This window comes from Saccopteryx leptura, chromosome 3 (genome assembly GCF_036850995.1).
Source record: "Saccopteryx leptura isolate mSacLep1 chromosome 3, mSacLep1_pri_phased_curated, whole genome shotgun sequence".
Classification (NCBI taxonomy): Eukaryota; Metazoa; Chordata; class Mammalia; order Chiroptera; family Emballonuridae; genus Saccopteryx; species Saccopteryx leptura.
The window spans coordinates 108,192,129-108,205,975 of record NC_089505.1 but is presented as its reverse complement, the minus strand read 5'-3'; the positions used below and the strand labels follow the sequence as shown (position 1 = coordinate 108,205,975).

Below are 13,847 nucleotides of genomic sequence, written 5' to 3'. Positions count from 1 at the left end.
CTGCATGAAAGCTACATGTTATCAGGAAATCCTTGACCATGACCCTCAACACCCTCCACCTCACCCAAGCCACTTGCCCACCCCACGCCCAATAGTACAGAACTACTTGCACTTCCCCAAATGTGCTCTCCCCTTTCACGCCTCTACGCTTTTGCACGTGCTATCCCTTCTGCCTAGAATCCTCTCTCCATCTGGCACACAAGACAAGGTCTCCTATTACTTTCTCCCGCTCCCCTGCTCCACCCCCACCCCTGACACACTTATACAAATATGGCACTCCAGAAATGTTTGCTGAATGGAGGCAACTCCTTGGGTCACATATTAGCCAGGACCTGGGCTTTCCAAACCTCTCCCCCAAGCACTTCTTAAGAAAGGGAAAAGGAAATGGGACCTCAGGGCTTAGGAATGTAAGGGTCTTGAACTTGCTCTAAGCAAGCAGGGTATTTCTCCAGTTTTATCCTTATATGTAATGCAAAAGTTGTATTCTTTGCAGATTACACACATATCCTTTTTTGTTTTAATACAAAATTTTATTTTCCCCAAATCTTCAAATTGATGATCCAAGAAGATACTCCTCCTTTACTCGTTAGGCTCTCAAATTAACTGCCTCCCGCCGCAGGGTCCCTAAGCAAGAACTGGACGTTGTTCCAAGTGCAAACCTAGAAGGAACAGCTGGGTTTCGCTCCCCTGGGAGCTGGAGAATGGTGGGGGCGCGGAGGGGGTCCTCCGGCTGGAAGCTGGGCCCCGCCCCTTCTCTCCACCGCCCGCCGCGAGGGCGGAGTCTCTTGGATCCCGCCCGCGGAGGCGGGGAGGGAGCCTAAGCTGCCGGCTGCTCGGGTCGGCTGGTTCCGGGTTGAGAAGCTGCGCTGGGACCAAAGCAGTGGCCGCTGAACCCGCGGGGGTAAGGATACGCGCCGACCGGGTCTTGGCGCCGGGATCCGGCAGCTAAGTGTGCTCGCCCCCTCCTTTCCTCTGCCAGACACAGCCGCGGTGCAGCTCCGCTTGGCTTCTCCCTCCCCCAGAATTCCCTATCCCCAGTTTCTTCCCCTCCCCCCATTGCACCCATCCTAGGATTGCAACGCCCCCCGCCCCCAGGCTTCCGTTCCCCTCCTGGGTCCCTTCTTCCAGCACCCTTTCCTTCGGACTGTCCCTTCCCCTAAGACCTTTTTGTCAGCAGTCCCTTCCCTCGGACACCCACGGCCCCCTCCCTCCAGCACCCATCGCTCCAGGTCACGCATTGCCTGGGGACCACCTTCCTAAGCTCGCATCTTGGATAGTCTCCACTCCGCACCGCTTCCTCGCGTTACCCGCCTCCCAGACAGCCCTTTTTCCTTCTCCTGTAGCGCCTTCTCCTTCCTCTCCCGGCCTGCTCCCCGCACCCACCCCCTCTGTGCTGCCCCCGACATCGCCGCGCTCTCTCAGCCACCCCCCCCCCTGCATCTCAGGCCCCCGTCTCCGCCGCCCCCAGCGCCATGGCGTGCAGCCTCAAGGACGAGCTGCTCTGCTCCATCTGTCTGAGCATCTACCAGGACCCGGTGAGCCTGGGCTGCGAGCACTACTTCTGCCGCCGCTGCATCACCGAGCACTGGGTGCGGCAGGAAGCGCAGGGCGCCCGCGACTGCCCCGAGTGCCGGAGAACGTTCGCCGAGCCCGCGTTCGCACCCAGTCTCAAGCTGGCCAACATCGTGGAGCGCTACAGCGCCTTCCCGCTGGACGCCATCCTCAATGCTCGCCGTGCCGCGCGACCCTGCCAGGCGCACGACAAGGTCAAGCTCTTCTGCCTCACCGACCGCGCACTGCTCTGCTTCTTCTGCGACGAACCCGCGCTGCACGAGCAGCACCAAGTTACCGGCATCGACGATGCCTTCGAGGAGTTGCAGGTGAGCAACCCCGCGGACCTGGGTTGGGGGGCGGGGCCGCAGGGGGCGGGGTCAGGGCTGGACCGCGGGCGGGGCTCAGGCAGAATTGTCACGGGGCGGGATCGCTGGCAGGGTCATGGCCCTATCAGAATTAGTACGGGGCGGGGCCGGGGCAGGGCTGCGCTGAGGGGCGGGGTGTTGGGGCGGGGGCTTGGGCAGGATCTGAGATTGACTTGAAGTTGGGCTAGGTTTATGGTTGGGGAAGAGGTCACTAACGAAGTGGGGCGGAGAGGGAAGACAAATTAGATCAGAACTGGACCAGGTGCATGCTGGCACAGGGTTGGGGATGGGCTGAATAAGAGCTGGGCAAGGGTAAAGCCATTGTCAAATGTCATAGGGGCTGGACCTGGAGACCCTGCCCACGTAATAATGGTTCAGGACGGAATTGGCGACCAACACAGATTGGGATGGGAAGATAGAACCGCCTCCCAGAATGGGTCAGGACTATATGGAGTAGCTGAGCAGCAGGTGTGGGGACCCGATGGGGCAGGGCTCAGGCAGGTGTGCATCAGAACCAGGGGGGCAGTACCCGAACTGGGCAGGTCAGGGTTAAATCTGACAGAGAGTCTAAGTTAGGGCCAGCAAATTGCTGAGAGGGTGGGTTTAGGTGCCAAGGTCTAGGCCGAAGTTTGTTAGGGGTTACAGCTGAGATCCAGTCCAGATACTATAAAAACCATTTGGGGTTTAAACCACAGTAGAACCCTGGTTGGGGAGGAGGGGTGGACTTGAGGACTCAAGAGTTGGAGACTGAAGCCCTGAAGTGAGGTGATTTTAGAAGGCAGGGTGTGGACCTGTAGAAGTCTCCAGGGGCTTTTGATGACCTCCTTGGCTCTGTCACCCACATTAGAACCTTTGAGTACTACATAAATGAAACAGTACGTGCATGGTAACTTGAGCATAGTCAGCCTAGGACTGTAAATGGTCACCCTTAAGCCTTCCCATCTTCACTAATCAATTCCTACTGAATTCTCAAAACCCTGCTCTAACCTTCTCTGTGTAAGCCTTACCCAAGCCCCACTGGCCAAAAAGAAAAAAAAAATAGCATTAGAGCTGTATTTCCCCTACTGTTCTCTGTTAATAAGTATGATACTTTTTAAAAAAATAGTGTCCCAGATCAGATACCTGGAAAATATAGTATATTCTCTATGCACAGCTCTTGGACGATTCTCAGTGTATATTTGCATATTAAAGGCTCGGAGAAATCTTATAGCAAAGAAACTCATTTTATTGTATTTAATAAAATGATACCCAAGCTTATTGGAGCCTGGAATCCTTTTCTCAAGCTAAACCATTTAAATCCAGCAGCCCCACGTCTCTGCCCTTGGCATACCACTCTAGCACACAGTTCCCCGTGGGCAGGGACGGACAGTCTCTTATTCATCATATGTATAATCGCAAAGCCTGGCACAAAACCTGGCCAACAGTGCATATCAGTAAAACCTGAATGAACGAATGACCAACCTTGACCAGAGGTAGCCCAGACTCCGGAGCCTTCGGAAGCAGAAGGTTTTTGACTCAAATGTTTGGACTAACTTGGGAGACAGTAAGCTCCATTAGCCCTCAAGATGCTTATGCAGGAGATAAATAACTCCTCTGTCCCATGTTGTAGAGGGTTTCTCCCCCTGATACGTGAGTCCCTGCGAGTCGGCCTGCTCCTAGCAGATGCACATGGAAATGAGTGTTGGCCCCAGGAGAAACAGCCCCATGTTCACCATTATCCCCTCCTATGGCTGACTCCCTTTCAGTCTGGTTCTTTGAGAATGGAGAGCAAGGGCTGGGGGCTCTGGATGCTTGTTCAAGGCTAGTATTGGCCCTCCACCTCCAGAGTCCTTTGTCCCAGGCACTGGTGTCCCCATCTCCCCATCTGTGAAGTCACTTAAACTGGGAAGAGGAAAATAACTTTGACAGGATTGGGCAAAGTTTGTAAGAGTTTGAAGGGACTCTGTCTAAAATTATCTGTCCAACCTTTTCATTATATACATGTGGAGGCTGAGGCCCAGACAGGTGATGTGACTTACTCAAAGCCACACTGCCAGACAATGAGCAATGGGCTAGAAAGCACAGCCTGACTGGGCCCGATCCCCCCACCACTCGCCCTCCTCTCCCTGTCTGGCCTGCTAGCTGAAGAGGCCTCTGCCCTCCAGACCTTGCTTTCCCTTTCAGTAAATCAGAAAATCAAAGTTTTTTGTAGTCCATTCTGTGCCCTGGGGAATACAGGAGAAATTGAACATATATTTTCTCCAAACATTACTGAAACACTTTTCATTTTTGGGGTCAGACACACTTGTGTTCCAAACCTTTCTTCAGCACTATCTGGGTCACTCACCCAAGTGACCTCATGTAAGCCTTGATGCTCCCATCTGTAAACTGGGGTCAGAATGATTCTTTCCTACCAGGGTTTTTATGAGGCTGACTGGAGATGAACCTGCTATTAGAGATGCCTGGCATATGGTAGGGGCTAGGTCAGCACGTACTCCCATATTCTTTCTCTATCGACCTGTGAGAACTTGTATGCCCAGCTGGGGAAATGCCCAGACTTGCCTCTCTTGCCTGAGGAGGACTGGCTGTGGCACCTCCTTGGGCTTGGCAAGAAGGTGGCAGAGAAACATGCCTCCCCACTGGAGAGGGAAGATCCAGGGTGAGGTTCAGGCCACTCCCAAAGCCTACCTGTATCTCTTTCCTGATGGGGAAGCAAGGCTCATTAGCTACTTATGCACTGGAAATTGAGACTGAGCCTGTCCCTCACACCCCCTTCTCTCTCAGCTGCGGGCTCCGGGAGCCTGAGATTGGGCCCCTCTCCTGAAGAGAACAGCCTCAGAGCTGGCAGGGCCTTGGGAGATTGTCTGCTGCAACCTTCACTTGACAGGTGAATGGTGGAAGGGAGGGGGACCTTGCTCAAGGCCTGAGGGCCTGCGGAGGCTGGGCCTGGGCTCAGCAGAAGACCCCCTACACCCCTCCTCGCAGTTGGTATGGGGCTTTTACATTTATTATAAATCCTGAAGGCAGCAGAGCAGAAAGGTTAAGAGTTCTGGCTTTGTTTTCAGGCAGCTCCAACCCTGGCGGTACCTTTTTCTCGCTGTGTGACCATAGGAAAGTTACTTATCATCTCTGAGCCTCACATTCCTCATTGACAGCATGGAGTAATGGGGTTGAATTAAATTAGATGACATTTGCAAGAACTTAATACTGCCCTTGGCACATAATAAGCACTCAATAAATAGTAACGGCTCCAGGATATTACATCATACTCTGCACTATTGACATTTCGGACCAGATCAATCTTTGTTGGGCAAGGCACTCCATCCATTGAATGCTTTGCAACATCCCCGGCCTCTCTCTACCCTCTAGATCAGGGGTCCCCAAACTACAGCCCACGGGCCGCATGCGGCCCCGTGAGGCCATTTATCTGGCCCCGCCGCACTTCCAGAAGGGGTACCTCTTTCATTGGTGGTCAGTGAGAGAAGCACATTGACCATCTCATTAGCCAAAAGCAGGCCCATAGTTCCCATTGAAATACTGGTCAGTTTGTTGATTTAAATTTACTTGTTCTTTATTTTAAATATTATATTTGTTCCCATTTTGTTTTTTTACTTTAAAATAAGATATGTGCAGTGTGCATAGGGATTTGTTCATAGTTGTTGTTTTTTTATAGTCCGGCCCTCCAATGGTCTGAGGGACAGTGAACTGGCCCCCTGTGTAAAAAGTTTGGGGACCCCTGCTCTAGATGCCAGTAGCGCGTGCACACACACACACACACACACACACACACACACACAAGCTATGACAACCAAAACTGGCTCCAGACTTTATCACATGCCCCCTGGGCTCAAAATCACCCCTGGTTGAAAACCCAGGCCTGAAGAGGTCCAGCTCAGCTTTCCAGGATCAGCTCAGATATCACCTACTCCATGGACTTTCCCTGACCTGCCGAGGAGAATTGCTTTGTAGTCGTCAGATTCCAGCACTGGGGTCAGATCCTGGCATCCTCACTGAGAAGCTGTGTGTCCTTGGTCAGGTCACGTCCCTTCTCTAGGCTCCCACCTGCTGATCTATAACATGGGTGAGCGATGGTGCAAAGGTGAGGGAGGCCGCCCCAGCAGTGCCTGACGCTGTGCCCAGCACAGAGCAGCGCGTGACAATTTTCAAATATCTGATTTTTTTTTCTGATTCTAGAATTAGCATAATTAACAGAGCTGTATAATGTCAAAGTTAAAGTCTTGCAAGAGTTCTATCCTGTAGAAAAACCTGGTTAGAAGTGCTTTCTAGTCCTACAGAATTTTTGTTATGTAAAATAGCATGTGAGTGTGTATGCTTGCACATGCGCATGCACACGCCTTCCCTTTTCTTCACCGCTGAGCACTAGACCACAGAGCAAAGGGGAGGGAGGGAGCCCCATCTCAGCAGGGTTCAGGACTTCCCCGCCAATACTCATTGAGCCCTAGCCTAATGCCTGGGGCTATACTAAGTGCTTTTTTCTGGTATTATCTCATTTAATCTTCATAACACCCTGTTCAGTGGGTCCTGTAATTTGCTCGTTTCACAGATAAGGAAGGAAATAGAGGCTCAGGAATGCAGTGACTTGTTCCATTACCCAGCTAGTAAAAAAAGGCGGGAGCAGGATTTGAAGCCAGTCTGACTGGGCCACTCACAGCCTCCAAGCTGCCTCTGACACCTCCCCACCCCCATTCTGCCTGTCTTTGTATTTCAAGTATTCAGCACAGGGTCAGGCTAAGGACACTGCCTGTCCCAGCTGATGCAGCGAGGGCAGGTGTCTGGATGTCATCTTGGTCAGGCATGGTATCCGGCTCTCGGACCATCTCAGCTTCCTAACCTCCAGATCACGGATCGGATTCAGTCCCCTCCACCCCCTCCAGGCCTCATGTGACCATGGGAGCCTTTCCCAAGGCGTCCCTCATGCACTGAGAGACAGTGTATCAGCCTTGGATGGGAGCCTTGAAAAACTGGGTGTGGTGACCCAGACATACAAGGCTGCCACACAGGGAAAGAGCAGGGTGAGGGGACTGGGTTCGAATCCTGCCTCCACCTGAATGGAAGGTTCTGCCTCCTCTGCACCCTTTCCCAACCTGGGAAATGGAAGTGGGAACAAGACTTACACTTCATGTGAAAGAGGGAGAGACAGTTGCTGCCTATCCAAAGAAATAACAGATACAAAAGACGGGGAGGCAGCCCCTGCTGCTACCTTTCCCAGGCAGGATTTATGTGCAAACAGCAGCCTCCGTGGGGGCGAGGCTGGCAGTAAGGCAATGCCAGGGCTAGCTCTTGGCATCTCCACTTCTTTCTTCACAGGTGTCTTTAGGCAGACAGGAAGGTCCTGTTCATCCAGGACACCTTGGCTAAGCACCGGCTACAGTATAGAAACTTAGAGCTGAAGCTTATTTTATAGAGAGAAAAAGATCTGGTAGGGAGTAACACCAACAGAAATAATAACTCTAAAAAAAAAAAATTACTGGCCAACATTTATTGAGCACTTGCTGTGTGCCAGGTGCTGTTATGGGCATTGAATTCTCACAATAGCCCTTTTGCCTTTCCCTGTTCCCGGAATGGGACTAGGATCAGCACTGTTGCACAGACGAAGACACTGAAGCTGAGAGGTCCATAACTTGCCCAAGATCAGCCTGCAAGTGGGAGGCAGAGCTGGGATTCAGACTAGGGTCTGTCTGGCTCAGAATTCAGCCTCCTCACAATGTTCTAACTCCCTCGGGGAACATCCAAATGGGGAAAGAGCTCAGAAGCCATCCAGTTCCACCCTCTCCCCACTTCTCAGATGGGGAAGTGGACCTGAGCTTAGAGCAAACTTTGGCTCTCTGGACTCTCATCCAGTGGTGGTTTCGTAGCCTCATTTACCTTTGGGACCCTGCGTGGACACTGTGACTGTGGGTGGGTATGGAGGATTTGGAGGTGGGTTCCATGTTAGATTCAGAGATTCGTTCAGTAATTTCTTCAGTTGACACTCCTGCTGTAGATACTGAGGCCAAGGCCTGTGTGGGGCCCAGGAGATAATGAATAAGCCCTGGCCTTGCCATGGTTCTCTGTCCTCTCTCTCAATGAATTTTCACAGTAACCCCACGAATTGGGCCTCATCACTCCATTTTTTGAAGGAGGATACTGAGGCTCAGAAACTATGCCTAAGCACAACCACTGAGTGTCACTGAAACTGGAACCTGGACTCAGGTTGTTGAGTCTGACCAGGAACGGGCATGGAGATGAGCATATGACCAGGTGGTTTGTTGTGGCTGGAGGGGAGGGTACATGGGGGGAGGCAAGAATGGGAAAGTGAGGCTTGACCAGCTCAAGAAGGATCTTGAATACACCATCCCCCAGCCCAAGGAGCTTGCACTTGACCCTGGAGATGCTGGGGAGCCAGGGATGGGTGTGAGAGATGAGTGTGGCCTGGTCCGATCTGCTCAGGATGGACTGTTGGGAGAGCCTGGAGGCTGGGGGAGCAGCCAGGACGTGCGGCCAGAGACGGCAAAGCTGAGCGGACAGGGAGGCGTGGGCTCAACGCCAGAGAAGATGTACAAGAGTTCAGGTCTGTCGGGAGGAGCAGGAGCACCAGGAATTTTGGGCGTCAATGAGGGATTGGGAGGAAAGGAAAAAGAAGCAAGTTCAGTTTGCCTTGTTAAGATTTCCAGCACCCTTGGGTCAGAGGAGGGAAGAGAGAACAGTACCAGGGCACGGAGAAAGAGAGAGAGAGCCTTGGATGTGAGGGCTATCTGGCTGCGACATCTGTCACCCCCATTGATCGCCAGGGTTGAGAGAGAGAGCCTTGAGCACCTACCATGTGCCAGCACCACACTGGGCCCTTTCATGGGTACCATCTCATTCAATCCTTATCACAACCCCTTGAGTGACTCTTACGCCTCTTTGACAGAAATGGGCCCTGGGGAAGGGAAGAAGTGCAGCTGAGATTTGAACCCAGACTTTTTGGACGCCAGAGTTTATGTTATCTCCACTGGGCTGCACTGATCAGCAAGGGGCTGAGAAGGGCCCCTGCAGTTAAAATGGCTTCCTGTGACAGCTTTGTCCTCTGGTCTGGGAGAGGGGTGGCCTCTCAGGAGGGATGGTCGACCTTGAGGACATGTGCGCCCTGGCTCTGAGCCCTCCCCACAGCTGCTGGCCCAGTCCTGGCCTCTCCAAACCTGTGGGAGCTCCAGAGCCCCTCAGCTAGCTACGTATCTGCATAATCGAGTGCTCCAGTCTGTACCAGCCTGACTCTGCCCCCTCTCCAGAGGCTCTGCCTGCTGGGAGTTATCCTCCTGTCCCCTCCTACCCTGCCCCAGCTCTTGGTGGGCCCCTGCAGAGTTCAGTTCCCCAGGCTGACCTTCAGGGCCTTCTCCACCTCCCACCCTCACTCAAGCTTGTAGCTCCTCCCCCTACCACATGCTTGACTCCCACCATCCCCTACTGCCCCCACTTCCTGCACACATCAGGTGTGCCCCTGCCTGACTAGTTCTGACTGCTGGAAATGCTCGGACCCGCCCTGGAGACTTGAAGGAACCCTGCCCATCTGTCTTCTGTCTGATCCTTCTGTCAGAAATAAACTCTCTCCTGGAAGCTCCCCAGGTCTGAGTTCCTATTTCAGATATAATTGTGATTATTATGACGATAATGACAGCAGCTAAGAGTGACAGAGCATATCCTGGGCATCATGTCAGCTCATGAATTAAGTCATCTAATTCTCACAATACCACGGAGCCTGCGCTGTTATTAGCTGCACTTTACAGATTGGGAAACTGAGGTGGAGGAAGGGTGTCACAAACACAGTCGGGTGGTGGGAGCCGGCTGGATCGGTTCCTAGGCAGTCCCTCCATGTTCTCTTCTCCCCTGTAGTCTTCAATTAGCAATAATTGCACCTTGGATAAACCTCATTGGCTATGATACTGCTACTGCACAAAGCTCCCCTGTAGTCTTCATATTCACGTTTCTGCCTCCCCAACTAAATGCAGACTCATCAAGGGCAAGGACTGTGTCTGTAGCCCCCAGAGTGGCTGGCCCAAGGCCTGACTGTGGCTGACCAGACATGAGATAGCTGTATTGAACGGACTGGGAGACAGAACAGCCGAGGGTTTCCAGCATGGATTTGAAGTCACTCGGAGCCCCTTACTAGCTGTGTAACCTTAGGCCAGCTGCCTGACCTCTCTGAGCCTCCATTTCCCCCTGTGAGATGGAGGCGATAAGGCACTAGCCTCGTGAGCTTGTTGTGAGAATTAGGTGACATGATGCCTGTGAAATTCAAGCCCAAATCACGCCACCTCCCGCCTTTCTGGCCCGGAGCTCTGGCATTGCCAATGCCCTTCCTCCCAGTTAGCTCTGTCACTTAGGATTTTATCAATAGCTTCATGTTTCCTGTCTGACCTCTGCCAGGAGTAAACTATCTGGTTGGTTGGTTCTCCTATGTCAATCCGTGTGGCTGTGGGCCCCTCAGTTCCTTCTCTTGGACCTTAATATCCTGTTCTCAAAACCCAGGGGGTTGGACCAAATGGTCTCTGGGTCCCTTTCCTGCTCTGGCTGCCTACGGAGGCGGGGGGTGGGGGACCTGGACCCAGCAAGGGGTGAGGATGTGAAGTGACTCAGAAGCCTCATGTGGGACATGGTGACGACTCCATCTCCTGAGCACTCAGTATATGCCGAGCTCTGCCCTATGAGGCTTCTTACTATTATCTCATTTCACCTTCCCAACCCTAGAAGGTATAATTATCCCCATTTCACAGATGAAAAACTGGGTCACAGAGAAGTTAGGGTACATTCCCAAGGTCACACAGCTAGTGTGTGGCAGAGCCAGCCCAGCCTCCTAACCAGGTCGATCCAAGGCCTGGAAGGAGATGTGAGAAGGTAGGGGATGGGGGCAGAGCTCAGGCTGCCTCCTAGCCCTGCCCTGTGAGTTCCAGTGTTTGGTTTTTCTAAGTTAGCTGTTTCCTCAGGCTCTGTAGGCCTGTGGGGATGCTGCCTGCTTGGGGCCCTCTCCCCCCACTACACTCTTTCAGAGGGGAGCTTGGACCTGCCCAGCGCCTTCCCTGAACAGATTTATACCAAGTCACTCTGTGCCTGGCCCTGTCCTAGGTACTGAGAGTGTGAAAATCTATCAGACACAGCCCCTACCCTCAAGAGCCCACAGCCTTAGGGAGGAGATGGACAGGTAATTTTGCAGTTAATATGCTGTGTGTGCCATAATGTGCACCTGAAGGGCACTGCTCATACAGGAGTGTCTGAAAGCAGTATGGACAGTCGAGACGGATTCTCAGTGGAGGTGGCATTTAATCTTAAGAGATGAGTATGAGTTTAACAAGTGGAGAAAAATGTGGATGGGCATTCCAGGCAGAGGAAATAGCAGGTGCAAAGGCCGGCAGGACAGCATGCAAGGTGTTTAGTGCAGCTAGAGCAGCACGGTGCAATAACACTTTCTAGAATAATGGAAGTTTTGTGCATCTGTGCTGTCTGATACAATAGCCACTAGTCACATGTGGCTATTAAGCACTTGAAATGTGTACCCCAGTGCAACTGGGTAACAGAATTTTCTATTTTATTTCATTTTTATTTTATTTTAATTTAAATAACCATATGTGGCTAGTGACTTCCATATTGCACAGTGCACATCTAGACCAAGAAAGAAGGCTGAAAAAGACATTTTGGGCTGTTACTGATGGACCTTGAATGCTTTGTTCAGATATTTTGTGCCATTCTTCCCAGACAACGCTGGAATATTGCAGAGGATGTGGGGGGAGAAACCTGGACACATCCATCCTTTGCAACAATCACTCCAGCTGCTCTGTGGGGCACTTGGAGGGGGCAGGGAGGAGCCTAGGGCTACAGAAAAGAAGTGAAAAAACAAATGGTGGGGGGCTGGGCGAGGGGGTGATGGCAGCAGGTATAGAGAGGAGAGAACAAATTCCAAGGCAAACTTGACTGGATTGGTGGGTGAACAGTATCAAGGATGACGCCCAGATTTCTGGCTTCACTGGCTGTAGAGGGTGGGGTGCCCTTCACTGAGATGGGTACATGGGAGGAGGAGCAGGTTGGGGGTCCCCTAATACTTCCAGCATTCACTGCGATGGTAATGTCGGTGTTCCTGTCTTCCCCTCAACTCATCTGCGCCCCTCCCTTGGCATCATGTGTTGAAGCTTGTCTCTCATCCCTCTCCCTATTGCTGACGCAGCACCATGTGGGCCCAAGAAGGTCTCTCAGCATGTGTTTGTGGAATAGACAAATGAGCGTTCCATTGCTCCCAGAAAGGGACGGGCCTGCTGTCCTTGTTCCCAGCACTGAGAGCAGGAAGGAATTTGTCCAAGTCCTTTGGCATCCTGAGTAACGTTGGGAACACAGCCTCCAGGGCAGTTTTCTCAGAGAGTGAAGAGCAGTCTGGGTGGTTGGGTTATTTGTGGACCCATGAGGACCACCATGGGGAAGGATTGTAGCGCCCGGCCCACCTCCTCAGACATCTGTGTCTCTGCCAGACTGAGTCCTCCGCCGGACAGGCCCAGGGTGGTTAGGGAAGGCCTGAGGAGCGGTTACTCTGCACTCAGGTGAACGAGCTCCATCTGCTTCAACGACTCCGATGCACAGGAATCCATTAGGAATGACCCTCATCTGTTAGTAACACAGACCTGACTAAAGGAGCTGAAATTAGAGGAAGGTCTATTTCTCTTCCATGTGAAAAACGAATCTATAGGAAAGGACCCGAGTAGTGTTGTGCCCGAGTTAGCTTGCTCCGGGTGCTGAGAGCTAGCTGACTGTGTAAACCTCTTCACAGCTCTGTGTCCTGTGACCTTACATTGATAGCTTGAAACCAACTTTGGTGGAAGGGTTTACATCACAGAAATGGGCAAGCTCTGTAAATTGGGGTATTTTTTTTTTTCCAGAGGGAGCTGAAGGAGCAACTTCAGACCCTTCAGGACAGCGAGAGGGAGCACACGGAGGCGCTGCAGCTGCTCAAGCGACAGCTGGCGGAGACCAAGGTGAGCCTGGCCTGAGCACGGAGTGGGCGGGGCCATCAGGGAAGGATCAGGACAGATATTCGGACCTGCCTTGGGGGCGGGGCTTCGAGGGACCACACTCCACGTGGAGGGGCGGGGCTATGGCGGTGGAGCCGAGGATGAGGCTTCCGCTAAGGTATATCGGATGGAACTCACTCAAGGCTTTGGTTAGTGCCTACGTTACGGATGGGTGCCATTCTCTTCTTCCCTTCTTGCTGTGGGTGGAAGTTGAGGTAGGACCAGGGACCCTCGGGGAAAACCCTGGCTCCCTGCACGGTCTCTTTTCCTTTGGCATTACACATGTCCCTTGCCTAAGGAGCCTGCCTTGAGCATCTTCCCTGGAAGCTCTCCTGTTGATTTGTGGGCCACCCCTGGTATCATCTCCCCTCTTAAGTTAAGACCTTGGGATTATGGACTCTGAAAAATAGAGTCAAACCCTGCAGTCTCAGGCTACAGTGGTTTAAAGAGAAACGCCTTTTTTTCTGACCTGAGAGGAGGGCTATGAATTCTGAGGGAGCCACCAACTCACTGTATCTTTTTGGGTCCCGGAGTTGCTATTGTGCTGTGGGGACTATCAGGCTCCTTCCAGCCCTGAAGTTCTGGATCCTAGCACACCTCTAAGGAGCTCCCTCTAATTTCCCCTCACAGATGGCTCATTAACTGGGCAAGGCTTGCTTTGATTTCTGCCTAGTCTTTCTGGGACCAAGAACTGGGGACCCAGCTGCTAAGCTGTCGGGTGAGATCAGTCTGGCTCGACTCTGTTAGCAGGGTTGCCGCTGCCCCAGCAGCTGGAGCAGAGCCTTAGGAATGCTGGGAGGTCACACTGGAGGCCCAGAGAGGCCATTGGAGATGGAGATGTGTGCCCCAGTTTGACACCCTGCTGTGGGGTCTCAAACATTTCTTCAGAGAACATTCCAGAGGGCCTCTGGATAGGAAC

The 13,847-nt window shown here is 52.5% G+C and overlaps 1 protein-coding gene and 1 pseudogene across 2 annotated transcripts in view; one reads left to right on the top strand and one right to left on the bottom strand.

The window, feature by feature from the left end:
• Positions 1–662: 662 nt before the first annotated feature.
• TRIM62 (tripartite motif containing 62) overlaps positions 663–13,847 on the top strand; it is a 34,714-nt gene continuing 21,529 nt past the window's right edge. Inside the window, exons 1-3 of one of the 2 annotated variants that reach the window (XM_066375775.1) lie at positions 663–901; positions 1,469–1,880; positions 12,797–12,892. In XM_066375775.1, the coding sequence (XP_066231872.1) occupies positions 1,473–1,880; positions 12,797–12,892 (504 nt within the window). In that variant the 5' untranslated portion in view covers positions 663–901; positions 1,469–1,472. Of the gene's footprint in view, positions 902–1,445; positions 1,881–12,796; positions 12,893–13,847 lie in introns of both variants that reach the window. The other variant, XM_066375774.1, reaches the window with a different exon arrangement.
• LOC136401845 (U4 spliceosomal RNA) lies at positions 9,765–9,838 on the bottom strand (annotated as a pseudogene).